Below are 19,007 nucleotides of genomic sequence, written 5' to 3' on the forward strand. Positions count from 1 at the left end.
CTAATTGCAGAAAACCCTATTGTAGTTCTGTTAAAGGTGGAACATCTTACTTAGTTAATATTACTTTTTTGGCCACCAAGTGTAGGTAACAAGTTTAATTTCTATGGCAAAAACATAGCCTGATACAAAGACATATTCAGTTTTAGGAACCTCCCAGTATCAATGAACTGCAGCGATCAACCAGCAGGGGGAGACATAGTCATACATGATTTACTGGCTAGGACTGGCACAGAACTACACTTCATTTTGTGTTGCCCACAGGCCCGGATGAACCTATTCTGAGGCCCTGTGCCCAGGGTTGCCTGATCTGTATGACGTTTGTAGCCAAAAGCTCAACCCAAATCTGTGAAATATCGATGAAAGCTGATTCAAAAATTTATTTTTACTACATTTTACACAATATTAACCCAAATTAACTAATTTGCCTTAAACTGTGCTCATTTAGGACATACAAGTATTTTAAATGAATAGTAATAAGGAATAAAATTAAATAGATATATCAATAACATTTTTTAAAAAGACTTCAGTGCTTACTTTACATTCTTGGTGAGTTTTGAGAAGAAGCTGACTGGAGAAGCTAGCTGGCTGACTGGAAGCTAGCTGTGTTATATAGGAACATGTAACACACACATTAAAGGGTTGTACTTAGGATGATTGCTGTCATTACCAATAAGTCGATATGGGGAAAAAGAACTTGGCAAAAATACCTTCCAAAAAGAACTTGGCAAAATTATCTGAGCATCCCCATTCTGGGAGAATACTGCAACACAAAGTCTCACAGTTATCACAGTATCCGAGTCTCATAAGCTAGCTTGTAATCAATAGCAGCATGCAGTTCCAGTTGGATTGACGGTGTTACGCATTTTTCATACCCGATGCTGGTTCCATGTATGAATAATGTCCTGCAACTCCTGTTTAAGTAAAGTAAGAAAGCAAAATAGCAGTGATTGCCTGTGAAGAAGATTTTCTGCATTACACAAGCCTCAGTCCCTTATATCTTTGAAGAAATCCATCCAAAATTGTGTATAATTTTCTTTCAGGTACAACCAACGTCTTTCAATTCTTTGATTGTGTACAGATCTAGAAATGAGAAACGCTGGTCGATCACACACCTGATCATGTCTTGAATGTGTACATTTTCTGTCCCTGCATCCATACGGATAGCTTGTGGCAACCCTTCGCTCGATCTAATAGAAAACGCACTCATGACAAGTACTTGCATTGTTGCACATAACCTCATTGATAACTGCACTGAGTGTAACAACAATAAATGGAAAATAATACAGCATCCGTATTTTAACAGCTCAATCTGCAGGAGGTAATTACTGTTAATCTTGGCCTTTTTTCCACTCTGCTCAGCAGGTGACTCGGCGGGTAAAAGTTCAAGTCTTTGGCTCTGGGGCTGGTTAAAAAAAGCTACTATGGATTTTTAGTGTCCTGTCTTCATTTATTTTTTCTTTAGTATAGTATGCACTTCCGATGATAATAAAAAAATAACAGTTTGAAATACAGCAACTGAATGATGGTGATGTAGTTGATTTTAATTGGTTAACTTGCCTTGCTACGGTGCACACACCACTACTATTGATGTCAATGACGGGTGAGTGGAATCCGAGCCTAATCCACTTTATACAGCCAAACTCTATGATCCGGCTCCAGTGAAACCAAACTCCGTTTAAAAAAAATAATAATAATGTTACTACATCTGCTACTGTGTCACCATATAATCACCTGTACTCATTGACACAGATGCTGTGTCACCATATATTCACCTGTACTCATTGACACAGACGCTGTGCCACCATATAATCACCTGTACTCATTCACACAGGGGCTGTGTCACCGTATAATCACCTGTACTCATTGACACAGACGCTGTGTCACCATATAATCACCTGTACTCATTGACACAGACGCTGTGTCACCATATAATCACCTGTACTCATTGACACAGGGGCTGTGTCACCATATAATCACCTGTACTCATTGACACAGGGGCTGTGTCACCATATAATCACCTGTACTCATTGACACAGACGCTGTGTCACCGTATAATCACCTGTACTCATTGACACAGACGCTGTGTCACCGTATAATCACCTGTACTCATTGACACAGGGGCTGTGTCACCATATAATCACCTGTACTCATTGACACAGGGGCTGTGTCACCATATAATCACCTGTACTCATTGACACAGGGGCTGTGTCACCATATAAATACCTACCTTTCCAGTTGACACAGTTGCTGTTCAGTTAAAAAAATATTGAAACAATGTAAAACAATGGGATATACAGCCTAGTAAAGGTGCTTTCGTCACTTTAACTATTTTAATCGCGCTGCTCTTATACTCATTACGGTACACTTGAATGCACCGCGCAGTGTGCTAATCCCTCCCAGGAAAGAAAAAGAATGCAGGAAACAAACTGGTAATAAGTCTTACTTTATTTATGCACATTTGTAATCACGACAGAGTAACATCAGAACTCACTGATGACACAGCATTGGCAATGACGTTAGCATGTCACAACCGGCGTTACGTCGGTATATCTTGTGGCGTATCTACGGCTGAAGCCCAATTGAAGTTTGCATTCTGCCAGTAGTGCGCCTCTGGCGGGAGGAGGCACGAGCAAGGTTTTAAAGTCCACATATTTGTCTACAGAAAAATTACTCGGGTCGCATTGTGGGTGTATATCATGCCATATATTTTTGGAAGTGCGCTTTTGAAGTTCTATTGAAAGAAAGTAATTGTTTCTGGTAAAAATGGGAGAACCATGGAAAAAAGAACGGGTGTCTCCTGTCAAAAACTTTTTTGCTGGAGGAGTCGGAGGAGTATGTCTGATTTTAGCTGGACACCCGTTGGACACTATCAAGGTAATTCAAACATACACAGTACAGTACCCGTTTAAATTCAATAAACACAACTCCTTAACGTGTCTGCTGCAAAATACGAACTAGTGTTGTATTTCCATTCTGGAATGTATTATTATTATTATTATTATTATTATTATTATTATTATTATTATTATTATTATTATTTAAGCCGGGTGTGTGGTTCGGTTACATACATAGATTTTACGTGTCAGATGTCATAAACTGATGCATTTTAATGAATTCATTATTAGCTTTTGAATGCTTAAGCACAGAAAGAAAACTATACCTATAAAATACCTGCTATGAAATACGGAGTTAATGGATATATGAGTTCGTGAGCTCCAATATGAATATACGTTTTCTTAATGAATTCAGCAGAATAACCCATTTTGTATAATAATAACTTTTTATTTAACGTACTTCATGATTTCCTAAAATTAAAAGTCGCCTGAATTAAGCGAAACTCTTTGTTACCGGTACCCTAAAAACCTGCGACATATATACTGTACCCTCCAGTTTTCATAGGCTACTGTATTTGGGGTACTTTGGTAACCGATGCAGAAGACTTTATATGATCAATTATCGTACTGCAATAAAATACATTATTAAATAAATAAACTGCAAGTGTACTTTTTTAACATAAAAGTGTTCTTCAGTTTGAATGGTTTTACATTCTTTCAGTTAGTCAAAGTACAGTAAGCACCAGGGGGTGGACGAAACAATATAGTCATTATATATCGCCCGTTTCCTAGGGATCAGCGCTGCAGCTTGAGATGTGAGCGGGATACCAAGCAGTTGGTTTGTGGTGTTAGTGGGCTGGAGGATACAGCATGTTCTGTACTGGAGAGTACTCCGCTCTGGGAGAAGTTGAACAGTGTGCTTGTGATGCAGTTCTGGAGAGTTAGCAGTCAGTCTTCAATCTTCAATACCCCAAAATGCCCAGTGCCAAATCTTGTGGTTTTGTTTGTACAAGGAGCTGACAACCCAAACTTTAAGGAAGCACCGAAACCAGAGGAAACAGCTGGAAATGATGTGCAGATAGACAGGGTGAGGGGAGGAGACACGTTTTACAGAGTGTTGAGGGGATGGAATGGGTTACCGACTCATGTTGATGCTGAATCACTGGTTTTGAGATCAATCAGCTGCTAGGAACCAGAGGAGCACTGATGAGACGAATGGGCTCCTGTCGTTCGTCATTTGTGTACTAATACAACAAGCAGGTTTCACTTTTGGGAATGTATACAAACTGGATTGTAAACGAGACCCACATTTTGGCAAAGTTGAGTACACAGATAGCTAAACTATGGACTAATGTGGTAATTTTTTTTTTTTTTTTTTTTTAGATAGTAATATATTTTTTATTGATTTTCAAAAGAACATTACATCCAATATAAAACTAGTAACAATAATTTATTCACTAGACTTCATACATCTTAATACATATAATGAAATCCCTCCCACCCCACCCCGCACAGTCATATAACAAATAGGTCATAATATAAACTAACCCTGACATGCGCATATCATGTCCCTTCCTAACTGAGAATCACAGAGAGCGCTGCTGAATTGTGAGCAGTTCTTATTGGAATTACTGATGCTCTGTGTGTGTGTGTTTGTGTTAAGGTGCTTTGACTCTGAGTTCAGTTGCATTGCACAGATACGTAAGGTGTGTGTGTGCATTGCCAGCAAAACAAAGGCAACTTGAGACAAAGTAGGAGATCACTAGATGGCGCTGGTTCTTTTTTTAAGATGCATTGGACAGGTTTCTACAGCAGGCAAATAGAAGTAAGGAGAAGGCCCTGGAATCAGGTGAAAGCCCAGTGTTTGAGTCAGCACCACTCAGTGATTGAAAACAACACAGAGGGGAAGGGACAGTAAAAACGTATGAAAATGAAAGTTCAAGATCTCCATAAGCTGTGATTGTTATCAGTGAGGACAGTGGCCCTGTGGTTGGGTTCACCAGCCTAGCCCTCTCTTATCTACAGTAATTCACTGCGCATTTCTACTGAGTCATGGCATTGTGTACTGTATCTCTCTTCTGGCAGTTTGTAATTGTCAGTAGGAATGATGTCATATACTAGATCCCGAGCAGGGGGTGAAGGCTGTTGTTCGTAGGCATGTTTCCATATATCTAGGAAAACGCTCATCCAATTGTGAGGAAACTTAGCATTAACATTATCTAGCATAAGCAATTGAGAGCATTCAGTGTTGAGGATATATAGGGGTGTCTCTCTGGACGTGTACGTTTTCATCCACATGTCACACTTGCATGTTTGAATATAAAGTGGAACTCCATTTATCCTTGTGCTTGAGGGGACATAGGTCCACGGATGTGTGAAATCCACAGATAAATGAGGTGTCATTGCATGTGACTAGAATGCATGAATAAAATACAGAAACTAATAATGTAAACCAAATTAGCGTTTACTGGAGATGTATCCAATACAATATATTACAGAAACAGAATAATGTTTTAAAATGAGTTTACTTTGACAGTGTTACTCCTAGCAAAATCAAAATGCGATACACTTCCAACCCCAATTCCCTAGCTTTTTCTTACATTTCAACAAAATACCTACCAACACAAGTGTTTTTTTTTCTTAACAGCTTTTTAAAAATAATTCACTGCTGCAAATCGTTCTTTTGAACCTTGACAAAGTTCATCATAGTCTTTTGTTTCAGTGAGGCAAAATATGTTTGCTTGGGATTCACAGGAGAACTAATTTTACAGACTCTGCATCATTCTGCTGCTCATACCAAGAAATGAATCCTCCCATCTGCTGTCTGTGCGTTGACTGCACAGGTTTTAGACTGAAGCATGCGTCGTTATGTGTGCATGTATGTGTGTGTGTGTGTGTGTGTGTGTGTGTGTGTGTGTGTGTATGGGCAGGTATTACTATCAATGTGTGGACAAAATTTGAGAAAATGTCCCCACCAAGATAGTAACTCCTGAAAAAACGACGTAGTGGGGACGTCCCCACTTTGTAAATAACCTTTTTAAGAACTAAATATGCCTTCAAAAGAAAAAAAAAAGTGCCAAAATATTTAGTTTGTTGTCGACTTTCACCCTGTGTGGAGTTTTGTCTGACTGGAGTTAGAAATAGTAAATAAAAATATAGTGGGAGTCAATGAGAAGTCCTCACACATATAGGAATGGAAACGTGTGTGTGTGTGTGTGTGTGTGCGTGCGTGCGTGCGTGCGTGTGTGTGCACCGCGGGCGGTAAGTCTACAATAACGTACTGTATTTCAGAGATAAAACTTGTCAGGGAGCCGCGGATAATTGAAGACATGAATGGGGTGCAGATAAATGAGGTTCTGCTGTATTAGAAAGCCTTCATTCAACTGTGATGAAACTTGGTATTTAGCATAGTTGGGATTATCAGATTGTGGACATAGTGTTTCTCTGTACGTACGGCACACTTCTTCACATGTGTTGTATGAGCACACAAAGTTATTCCACATACTTTACCATGGCGTGGGATGTATGTTACGTGTATTGTGAACTTTTACTGCAGTTACAATATCATTATAGTAAGGTGGCCCAGAAGGGAAAAACACCTTGCATGAAAAAATAGACCAAGCAAATGAAAATAAAGTGTTTGAGACGAATGCATTGCATGAGCCTTACATCTCAAAAAGGAATGTGTGGTGAAGACGCTCTGTCCTTCAGTAGGGTGGGAAGCAGCTTGTATCTTACAGCAACCTATACAATATATTGTATAATGTCTTGTTAAATAAGAATGATTAAACAGTATAGCCACAGGTATCTGTTTACCGCTGAACAGTCCTGTGTTTTTGGAAATGTCTGTCTCAGCTACCTGCTATACCTCTGTGAGATTCAGGTTGGTATTCTTAACCATCTCTGTTGCGGACAAACTGGAGTAGAATTGCCCAGGACAGGGTTGAGCTCCACTGGGGGAATTTCATGACTTTTCCTGTTCTTTCAGGTTTCTTTTTTGATCTGATTGTAGTTTATTTAGGTTTTATTTCAGTTTGTGTTTGGGGCTACCTCGATCGAAATGTTGTAAATCTTACCTTGACTCCACCTGATACAAAGGAACGTCAGGTGGCTGCATCACATCAATATCAGGGTCTACTGTATATTATATAAAGAAGAAAAAAAGTGTAAAAGTAAGGAAGGACTTGCTGTCTTGAAATTGCAAACATAGCATAGTCGGCACACAGCGATAAGACACCTGTAGTCAGGTCCCGTCGAGTTTGCGGTGGGTTGAAAGGGTTTAGAGTGGTGACGGGATGGAATGGGTTACCTAGCCATGTTGCTGATGCTGAATTACAGGTATCCTTTGAGACCCGACTTGGCAACGTTTTGAGATTAATCTGCCCCTAGGAACCGGACCCAATGACCTCTTCTTGTTCCCAAACGTTTCTTGTGTTTTTTGGTGACAGGTGCGTCTGCAGATCCAACCGAAAGCTGCTCCCAGCCAGGCGGTGCTGTACTCTGGGACCATCGACTGCTTCAGAAAGACTGTGGCCAGAGAGGTGAGGAGACCTTTATAAAGTGATTGCTGATAAAAAAGGGGCTCCATACATCTCCATGTAATTTAAAGTAATATTTGATCATCTTTTACTAATTTCTCAAAATGGTCTTGATAACTATTAAACTTTTTTTGTTGTTTTTACCTGTAAAGCGCTTTGAGGCAATTCATCATGAAAGACGCTATAAGAAATATAAAATGGACTGATTGTTTTTAAAACATTATATCTGATACGAGACTAGATTAAATACATGTCTGTTTGCAAGCCATGCTTTTAGCTGTCTTGCACTTCCTGGGTCACCAAGATAGTGAAAATGTCCCCACCACTTCACTGACCTCTTTCCTGTAAATAACCAGTCAGCTGCTAACCCTATATGACCCAGAGGACACTGCTGAGGTTAAATGATCAAAGCCACCTTGGAACTTTCTTTAACTCAGTGTACTACCAGGTGTCTGTTTCAAAATGGAAACACATGTTTGCTAAGACAAGTATTTCTTTTAAAACTGCTCCTCTGAGACATATGTAGTTAATGGAAGTGAACAATTGGTAAGATTTATGGAATTATTTCGTTATAAGAACATAAGAAAGTTTACAAACGAGAGGAGGCCATTCGGCCCATCTTGCTCGTTTGGTTGTTATTATTATTATTATTATTATTATTATTATTATTATTATTATTTATTTCTTAGCAGACGCTCTTATGCAGGGCGATTTACAGTCGTAAACAAAAATACATTTCAAGAATCACAGTAAGTATTAATACAATTAAGAGCAAGATAAAATACAATGACTTCGGTTCTAGCAAGAACAAGTATATGACAAAATATGATTCAATAACAGAGCAGATAACAGTGTCAGTAGTTACATCAGGATATAATTAAATACAAAATACTACAGATTAAATAAAACTTGTGACAGATTACAGTACTCTAAAGTACATGATTAAATGCAGTAAAATAGGAAGCAGATAAGAGCAAGTAAAGCACATTAAGGAAGAGTGATAAAGTGTCCACAGGGAAAAGAGGAGTCCTACAGGTGCTGTTTGATCCCAGAATCTCATCAAGCAGCTTCTTGAAGGATCCCAAGGTGTCAGCTTCAGCAATACTACTGGGGAGTTGGTTACAGACCCTCACAATTCTCTGTGTAAAACAGTGTGCCTCGTATTTTCTGTTCTGAGTGCCCCTTTATCTAATCTCCATTTGTGACTCCTGGTCCTTGTTTCTTTTTTCAGGTCGAAAAAGTCACCTGGGTCGACATTGTCTATACCTTTTAGGATTCTGAATGCTTGACTCAGATCATCACATAGTCTTCTTTGTTCAAGACTGAATAGATTCAATTCTTTTAGCCTGTCTGCATACGACATGCCTTTTAAACCTGGGATAATTCTGGTCGCTCTTCTTTGCACTCTTTCTAGTGCAGCAATATCTGTTTTGTAACGAGGTGACCAGAAATGAACACAATATTCTAGATGAGGTCTTACTAATGCATTGTAAAGTTTTAACATTACTTCCTTTGATTTAAATTCAACACTTCTCACAATATATCCAAGCATCTTGTTGGCCATTTTTATAGCTTCCCCACATTGTCTAGATGAAGACATTTCTGAGTCAACATAAACTCCTAGGTCTTTTTCATAGATTCCTTCTTCAATTTCAGTATCTCCCAGATGATATTTATAATGCACATTTTTATTGCCTGCATGCAATACTTTACACTTTTCTCTATTAAATGTCATTTGCCATGTGTCTGCCCAGTTCTGAATGAGTTCTAGATCATTTTGAATGACCTTTGCTGCTGCAACAGTGTTTGCCACTCCTACTATTTTTGTGTCGTCTGCAAATTTAACAAGTTTGCTTACTATACCAGAATCTAAATCATTAATGTAGATTAGGAATAGCAGAGGACCTAATACTGATCCCTGTGGTACACCACTGGTTACCTCGCTCCATTTTGAGGTTTCTCCTCTAATCAGTAATTTCTGTTTTCTACATGTTAACCACTCCCTAATCCATGTGCATGCATTTTCTTGAATCCCTACTGTGTTCAGTTTGAGAATTAATCTTTTGTGCGGGACTTTGTCAAAAGCTTTCTGGAAATCTAAATAAACCATTTCGTATTCTTTGCAATTATCCATTGTCGATGTTGCATCCTCAAAATAGTCAAGCAGGTTAGTTAGACACGATCTCCCTTTCCTAAAACCATGCTGACTGTCTCCCAGGATACACTTTTGTCTATTAAATGTAATTTGCCATGTGTCTGCCCAGTTCTGAATGCTGTCTAGATCATTTGTCATGCGTTCGAGCAATGCTTATTGCCACTTTGGTGAGGCTAAAGAACCACATAGTTCTATCCAAACTGGCTATTTCTTCCATTGTGCATTCTCTGAGGACTGATCTACAGAAAAAGTAACCATGTGGGCTTCTAATGGCACTAGCTTGGAGCTGAGGGGTTATGAACTTGCATATGGGACTTGGGACTTCGTTGTTATGATGACACATTTCAAACTACCAAAACCTTACTTTGTTGGAAATGTCCCGTTTCGGGTTGAGTTGGCGTGGAATGACCCATAATAGTCTATTTCTTTTATTATAGTACTTCATTGTTATAACATTGTTATTAACACTTTAACGACTGTGTTTATAGGCATACCTAGAACATAAGAACATAAGAACATAAGAACATAAGAAAGCTTACAAACGAGAGGAGGTCATTCGGCCCCTCTTGCTCATTTGGTTGTAGCAGCTTATTGATCCCAGAATCTCATCAAGCAGCTTCTTGAAGGATCCCAGGGTGTCAGCTTCAACAACATCCTGCTAATTATTTGAACAATGTTGCATGACTCTCGCAAGGTATACGCTAAGATCTCGCTAAGAAGACACAACAAATATTTAAATGAATTGCTGCTGTCTTCATTAACATATTTTCTCTTAGTACATATGACAAAATGTTCACTTTGTTATAACTTTGTAATACCCCCACTAGAATTCTGACTAAAAGCAGGAAGAGTTAACATATTACTCCTGTTTTGGCCTCTTTGCACTGGCTCCCTGTGCAGTATAGAATTGATTTTAAGCTGTTTCTGTTAACTTACAAGGCCCTTAATGGATTAGCACCTAGTTATTTGCAGGAGTTATTGACCCCGTATCTTCCAAACCCCACTCTGAGATCACAAGCTGCTGGTTATTACTAGGATCAACAAAAGCAACACGGGAGGAAGGGCTTTTTCTTGTAGAGCTCCTAAATTATGGAATGCTCTGCCTTTGTTTGTCAGGGAAGCTGGGACCGTTACAGTTTTCAAGTCAAGACTAAAAACGCACTTTTATAAAATGGCTTTCTTATCTTAGTGGGTTTTAATGTAACTTTAAAATTGCTGCTTTTGTATTATGTGTATACTGTTATTTAAATGGTCAGACTGTGGCAGTTGTATGTGTGACATGCTATACAAATGTATTGTGGTTTGTTCTTTTTTTCTGCTGTGTACTGTACTGTGCTTTGCAATACTTTTAAATAAAAAAGCACTATATAAATGCAATCCCTTAGAAAATGAAAAACAGTGTTAAAGTAATCACAGCACACAACATCGTTTCATTAGCTATACATTGTAGCTATACATTGGGCTCAAATGTGCAGTTTTAAGAAAAGCAGGTTAGAGCAAAAACATATTTTCATTTTAAAATATGCTCTACTGTACATACTGTTGATATGTGTCACGGTAATCAACTATTTCACCATACTGACAGCTCTGATTCACAGCCACAGTGGGGGCTGGTGCTACTGACAGGCTTACAATCCTCTCTGACAATTTGTCTTGGCCTCTGCACTTCAGAATAGGACCCCAAAGCTGCACTGGTTACTGGTTTGTATTATAGGGATCCACGGACACCTCGTATTAGGGCTCTTTTTGGTAAATGATGAATAGTAATGAAAGCGCGGCTGTCTGCTGCACACGCCAGCAGAACACTCCCAGCATTCCTACCCCAGCATTGTGTTTCATAAGAACATGAGAAATATTACCAACCGGGAGGCCACTGGGCCTGTCTCTGCTTGTCTGATTCCTGCAAGCTGATTAATCTCAAAACTTCAGCTCCCTTCAGTATTCCACCCTAAGCACTTTCCCTGTTGATTCGGTGGCTCCCTGCTAACTGGAGGTCATTTGAATCAAAATGGTTTTGTTTTCGCAAAATAACCCAATTTCAATGTTAAATTAATCCAGAAATACCAAAGAGCTCACAGGAACATAAAAGAATAGTGATTAAGCCACTTGGAGGGCTCTGGGTTCAGTTTTTCCAATATTGAATCTTCTCTTTTTCTCTAGATCTGCCTTTGCCTGACTTTGTCAGTGCTGCCAGATTGTTTTCAAAATCAATTCTAATTCCATTTGTGCTGATACCGTTCTTAAATTGGTGAGGTGTAAAAAATAACTTTTTAAATTTTTTTTATTTTGCAATTTAAACAAGAACCCCGGTCAAACGCATATGAGTGTCAACCATGTGTAAGAATCCCCATATTAACCAGTCCTGAGGAAAGAGGTAGGCGGATTCACAATTCTCTTGAGTCAGATTTGCTGAATGCAAGTGTGAGCGTTTGTGTGATTTGTCATTATTGGATGCTGAGCTCCAGAAAAGAGACAGGGGGGTAGTGTGATATACTTCGTGTTCTGCATTTCCGGTTTATTCCAAATTTTACTGAAAAATTACAGGATTCTTTTTTAACTGAACCTTGGTTTTTACTGATTTATACCTGATTTTTAGTCTACTCAGTATTTTCCTGGTACTATGTTTTAGGAAATACACAATATTTTGATTAAAATGCTGTTTTATTTTGATTCTGACATTGTAATAAACAGCACTACACTGTATCCTAGGGATATAGCATGTACGTTTAGACAGATGATCAAATTAAACTAAAGGGCAAGATGTTCAAACGTTGCACGTGATTGGTTCTGTTGCTTCACAAACACATTATCACCTGGTTCTGTTGGCCAATGGCCAATCAAAGTCAGATTTGCTGGGCGTAGTGACTAGCTTGATCAAAAACTAAATTGAAACACTTACATGAAAATATTATATTTTCAGTGGATGAGGAATGGGGAGAAAACATAAATAATTTTATGAACATTCAAAAGAAAACAATGTATACAAAAAGCGAAATAGCAGAAGTGGGCCAGATAAGGCAGAGGATGGATTGCATTGCGAATACAGTTGAATTGAGGTACATGTTTGCGCTGACAGAATGAAAGAACATACTACAGACCAATAAGCCTGACTTCTATTATATGTAAACTTATGGAAACTATAATAAGATCCAAAATGGAAAATTACCTATATGGTAACAGTATCCTGGGAGACAGTCAGCATGGTTTTAGGAAAGGGAGATCGTGTCTAACTAACCTGCTTGACTATTTTGAGGATGCAACATCGACAATGGATAATTGCAAAGAATACGAAATGGTTTATTTAGATTTCCAGAAAGCTTTTGACAAAGTCCTGCACAAAAGATTAATTCTCAAACTGAACACAGTAGGGATTCAAGGAAATGCATGCACATGGATTAGGGAGTGGTTAACATGTAGAAAACAGAAAGTACTAATTAGAGGAGAAACCTCAAAATGGCACGAGGTAACCAGTGGAGTACCAAAGGGATCAGTATTAGGTCCTCTGCTATTCCTAATCTACATTAATGACTTAGATTCTGGTACAGTAAGCAAACTTTTAAATTTGCAGACCACACAAAAAGTGGCAAACACCGTTGCAGTAGCAAAGGTCATTCAATATGATCTAGACAGCATTCAGCACTGTACAGACACAAGGCAAATGACATTTAATAGAGGCAATAAAATGTGCACTTTAAATCTCATATGGGAGATACTGAAATTGAAGTAGGAATCTATGAAAAAGACCTAGGAGTTTATGTTGACTCAGAAATGTCTTTATCTAGACAATGTGGGGAAGCTATAAAAAAGGCCAACAAGCTGCTCGGATATATTGTGAAAAGTGTTGAATTTAAATCAAAGGAAGTAATGTTAAAACTTTACAATGCATTAGTAAGACCTCACCTAGAATATTGTGTTCAGTTCTGGTCACCTTGTTACAAAAAGGATATTGCTGGACTAGAAAGAGTGCAAAGAAGAGCAACCAGAATTATCCCGGGTTTAAAAGGCATGTCGTATGCAGACAGGCTAAAAGAATTGAATCTATTCAGTCTTGAACAAAGAAGACTACGCGGCGATCTGATTCAAACATTCAAAATTCTAAAAGGTATTGACGACTCAAGGGACTTTTTCGACCTGAAAAAAGAAACAAGGACCAGGAGTCACAAATGGAGATTAGATGAAGGGGTATTCAGAACAGAAAATAGCAGTTTTTTACACAGAGAATTGTGAGGGTCTGGAACCAACTCCCCTGTAATGTTGTTGAAGCTGACACCCTGGGATCCTTCAAGAAGCTGCTTGATGAGATTGTGGGATCAATAAGCTACTGACAACCAAACAAGCAAGATGGGCCGAATGGCTTCCTCTCGTTTGTAAACTTTCTTATGTTCTTATGTTCAATGCTCTATAAAGAGGCTTGGTGTTTAGTCTGGGTCCCTCTCATTGCAGGGGCTTCGGGGTCTGTATAAAGGAATGGGGGCTGCTTAATGCTCTATAAAGAGGCTTGGTGTTTAGTCTGGGTCCCTCTCGTTCCAGGAGCTCCGGGGTCTGTATAAAGGAATGGGGGCTGCTCAATGCTCTATAAAGAGGCTTGGTGTTTAGTCTGGGTCCCTCTCGTTCCAGGAGCTCCGGGATCTGTATAAAGGAATGGGGGCTGCTCAATGCTCTATAAAGAGGCTTGGTGTTTAGTCTGATTTCCTCTCGTTCCAGGAGCTCCGGGGTCTGTATAAAGGAATGGAGGCTGCTCAATGCTCTATAAAGAGGCTTGGTGTTTAGTCTGGGTCCCTCTCGTTCCATGGGCTCCGGGGTCTGTATAAAGGAATGGGGGCTGCTCAATGTTCTATAAAGAGGCTTGGTGTTTAGTCTGGGTCCCTCTCGTTCCAGGAGCTCTGGGATCTGTATAAAGGAATGGGGGCTGCTCAATGCTCTATAAAGAGGCTTGGTGTTTAGTCTGATTCCCTCTCGTTCCAGGAGCTCCGGGGTCTGTATAAAGGAATGGAGGCTGCTCAATGCTCTATAAAGAGGCTTGGTGTTTAGTCTGATTCCCTCTCGTTCCAGGGGCTCCGGGGTCTGTATAAAGGAATGGAGGCTGCTCAATGCTCTATAAAGAGGCTTGGTGTTTAGTCTGATTCCCTCTCGTTCCAGGGGCTCCGGGGTCTGTATAAAGGAATGGGGGCTGCTCAATGCTCTATAAAGAGGCTTGGTGTTTAGTCTGATTCCCTCTCGTTCCAGGGGCTCCGGGGTCTGTATAAAGGAATGGGGGCTCCTCTGGCAGGCGTCACCCCCATGACAGCGATCAGCTTCTTCGGTTTTGGACTGGGCAAGCGTCTCCAGCAGAGGGAGCCAACTGACACACTCACGTGAGTCAATTACATGCAATCATTGTGTCAGTCATGTCAAACCTGCAGTACAGCACAGTGCTGTCAATTACAGCAATCATTGTGTCAGTCATGTCAAACCTGCAGTACAGCACAGTGCTGTTAATGTGTCTGCACTTCCATTCACTATCCAGGTCTTAAATAATGAATGGGTGGGGGGGTTCAATAAAAAAATAGGCTGCATTTTTGGGACGGTGAGCAATTTTATTGTTTCACTGCATTTCTTATTGCTTGTTCTGTGCTAGTAGCAAAAACATTTTCAAGATGAACCTAGATATAACCCTGAGCAACTTTATGTCAGCCCTGTATTGAACATATTGTGATTGCATATCATACAGTGCTATATCATACATAGGACCAGTAGTGTTTCACACCTTGTTTGCTTACCTGTAATTTACTCTCCTATAGTCACACAATATCAGGTGAGACTCAGCATCAGTTAATAATAAGCAGTCGTTAAGAAGCCCCCTGTGACCGGGTCTTACGTCACTTGCGTGGATAGCCGCTGTTTACAACACAGAAAGACAACTGGGAGGTGGATTTGAAACGCCGGCACAGGCGCGCAGGGTTTATTAACACAAACAGAAAGTAAAGAAAAGGTGGTCATGTGACGTTACCAGCCATGGTAACGCACAGAGGACACATACAGCAAGCTGTACAAAAGGCAAAATAAAACACAGTACAAAACCTACAAATAAAAGGTGCCCCAGAGGGCAAGTGCTAGCCTTAAAACGAGGCGTCCCGCTCCAGGAACCGACTACACTACGAAACCCTCCCTATACATCACATGGGATCACTATCCCCTAAACTAACCTACTGATGAGCCGGTATTCATACAACGACTCCTGCTGCTTCATACGGCCTTGGCTGGGCATTGCCTTCACAAGCACCGCTTGCAGTCTCTGGGTTGCGTAGCTGTCGTTCCTGCAGCGCGGACCCTCTCCTCCCGAGTATACGCCGCTCCCCTCTGGCATGGCGTTACAGTCGCCTCGAACCATCTCCCGCGGATGCTTTTGAACTGACGGACACTCGGTCAAGACCCGCCCACCTGCTGATTGAGGTCCAGCACAGCCAATCACTTGCTGCCCTTCCCCTCAACCAAACCTAGCAGGCAGCAAGTCTCAATCGAGCGCCCATCTGTAAAACAATAATTCAATTAAACAAATCAACTCCAAAACGACACACAATAAACCCATTTCCCCATACATATGATACCAACACTAAATACACACGTGCAGGGCAATCGCCCTGCTACACACCCCATTACTTAATGACCGTCATTTAGTGAATTGGTCATCAAACTACAAACTATTAGGAGTTTATTAAACAAAACGCAGTCAACTTGTTGGTTTCAGGAAAATTAGTTGTCCAGATGAGGTGAATATGAAACACAGACTAGACTTAAACATGTTGAACTTCATGCACATGTTCTTGCTTTTTAGTTTCATCAAATCTACAACTGGAAATGAGGAATATGGGGGTCACCTTTGATCCAAATTTATCATTTGAGTCTCATAATCTTTAAAAATTAAAATATATTTTTATCAATTGAGGAATATAGCCAAACTTAGACCCATTCTCTCTGTACCTGACTCTGAAGAGCTAATGCATGCCTTTGTTTCATCCAGAATAGATTATTGTAATGCTCTATTTTCTGGTATTCTGAGTGGAACAAACGTGTGGTGTTTCGTTTACAGCTAGTTCAAAACACTGCCGCCAGAATTCTAACTAAAACCAAAAACAATGAACATATTACTCCTGTGTGACAAGGATGGTTTTGCAGGGGTGACGTCCGACCAGGAAACACAAACCAAAAACAAGGAATGGCAGTGAAAACAGAGACGCTATGGCGCTCAGCGTTTTATTAAACATACAAAAGTACATATTTTAACAAAACAAAAACACTCAAAACAAAAGGGCACGTTGGTATATAATCCAGCATGCTTAGCAACTGTTATCTTTCTATTCCCTCCTTTCTCCACTCTCGTTCTCCACTCTGAACACACTTCTTGTGCAGCCAAACTGCGGGTCTTTTTATATTATAGCCGAGGGGTTAACTAGTAATTATCTTATTACCCCTCAGCCATAGTCTGCACGAGTTTAATAAGGATGCGTGACTGTCAGCTAGTTAGATAATCAGTAGCTGACAGTCAGACATTTTCACGAGGAATTTAAAACAAACAATAAATAATACAAAACAATATTATTATTATTTATTATTATTTATTTCTTAGCAGACGCCCTTATCCAGGGCGACTTACAATTGTTACAAGATATCACATTATACATTATTTCACATTATACAGATATCACATTATTTTTACATACAATTACCCATTTATACAGTTGGGTTTTTACTGGAGCAATCTAGGTAAAGTACCTTGCTCAAGGGTACAACAGCAGTGTCCCCCACTGGGGATTGAACCCACAACCCTCCGGTCAAGAGTTCAGAGCCCTAACCACTACTCCACACTGCTGCCCCTACCAACAATACCATGGTGGACGGCGTCTCGCTCGTCTGACCAAACAATACATAATAAAAATACAAATAATATTGGCTTTTTGTCGTCATATATATAATAATAATAATAATAATAATATATATATATATATATATATATATATATATATATATATATATATATATATATATACACACACAGACGTGCTCAAATTTGTTGGTACCCTTACAGCTCATTGAAATAATGCTTCATTCCTCCTGAAAAGTGATGAAATTAAAAGCTATTTTATCATGTATACTTGCATGCCTTTGGTATGTCATAGAATAAAGCAAATAAGCTGTGAAAAGAGATGAATTATTGCTTATTCTACAAATATATTCTAAAATGGCCTGGACACATTTGTTGGTACCCCTTAGAAAAGATAATAAATAATTGGATTATAGTGATATTTCAAACTAATTAGTTTCTTTAATTAGTATCACATATGTCTCCAATCTTGTAATCAGTCATTCAGCCTATTTAAATGGAGAAAAGTAGTCATTGTGCTGTTTGGTATCATTGTGTGCACCACACTGAACATGGACCAGAGAAAGCAAAGGAGAGAGTTGTCTGAGGAGATCAGAAAGAAAATAATAGACAAGCATGGTAAAGGTAAAGGCTACAAGACCATCAAGACCACACCAAGGATAACTGCCAAAGAGATACAAGCTGAACTCCAAGGTGAAGGTACGTCAGTTTCTGATCGCACCATCCGTCGCTTTTTGAGTGAAAGTGGGCTCCATGGAAGAAGAATGACAGAAAAACATAAAAAAAGCCAGACTGGAATTTGCTAAAATGCATATTGACAAGCCACAATCCTTCTGGGAGAATGTCCTTTGGACAGATGAGTCAAAACTGGAGCTTTTTGGCAAGTCACATCAGCTCTATGTTCACAGATGAAAAAATGAAGCTTTCAAAGAAAAGAACACCATACCTACAGTGAAACATGGAGGAGGCTCGGTTATGGTTTGGGGCTGCTTTGCTGCGCCTGGCACAGGGTGCCTTGAATCTGTGCAGGGCACAATGAAATCTCAAGACTATCAAGGCATTCTGGAGTGAAACGTACTGCCCAGTGTCAGAAAGCTCTGTCTCAGTCGCAGGTCATGGGTCCTCCAACAGGATAATGACCCAAAACACACAGCTAAAAGCACCCAAGAATGGATAAGAACAAAACATTGGACTATTCTGAAGTGGCCTTCTATGAGTCCTGATCTGAATCCTGTCGAACATCTATGGAAAGAGCTGAAACTTGCAGTCTGGAGAAGGCACCCGTCAAACCTGAGACAGCTGGAGCAGTTTGCTCAGGAAGAGTGGGCCAAACTACCTGTTAACAGGTGCAGAAGTCTCATTGAGAGCTACATAAAATGTTTGATTGCAGTGATTGCCTCTAAAGGTTGTGCAACAAAATATAAGGTTAGCGGTCCCATCATTTTTGTCCATGCCATTTTCATTTGTTTTCTTATTTACAATATTATGTTGAATAAAAAATCAAAAGCAAAGTCTGATTTCTATTAAATATGGAATAAACAATGGTGGATGCCAATTACTTTTGTCAGTTTCAAGTTATTTCAGAGAAAATTGTGCATTCTTCGTTTTTTGTGGAGGGG

The 19,007-nt window shown here is 39.6% G+C and overlaps 1 protein-coding gene across 1 annotated transcript in view; it reads left to right on the plus strand.

The window, feature by feature from the left end:
- Positions 1-2,468: 2,468 nt before the first annotated feature.
- Positions 2,469-19,007, plus strand: part of LOC117401689 (mitochondrial carnitine/acylcarnitine carrier protein-like) — a 33,080-nt gene continuing 16,541 nt past the window's right edge. The window contains exons 1-3 of the mRNA XM_034002484.3: positions 2,469-2,874; positions 7,283-7,375; positions 14,754-14,881. Of these exons, the coding sequence (XP_033858375.2) occupies positions 2,764-2,874; positions 7,283-7,375; positions 14,754-14,881 (332 nt within the window). The 5' untranslated portion in view covers positions 2,469-2,763. The remainder of the gene's footprint in view (positions 2,875-7,282; positions 7,376-14,753; positions 14,882-19,007) is intronic.

Source organism: Acipenser ruthenus, chromosome 55, assembly GCF_902713425.1.
Source record: "Acipenser ruthenus chromosome 55, fAciRut3.2 maternal haplotype, whole genome shotgun sequence".
Taxonomy (NCBI): Eukaryota; Metazoa; Chordata; class Actinopteri; order Acipenseriformes; family Acipenseridae; genus Acipenser; species Acipenser ruthenus.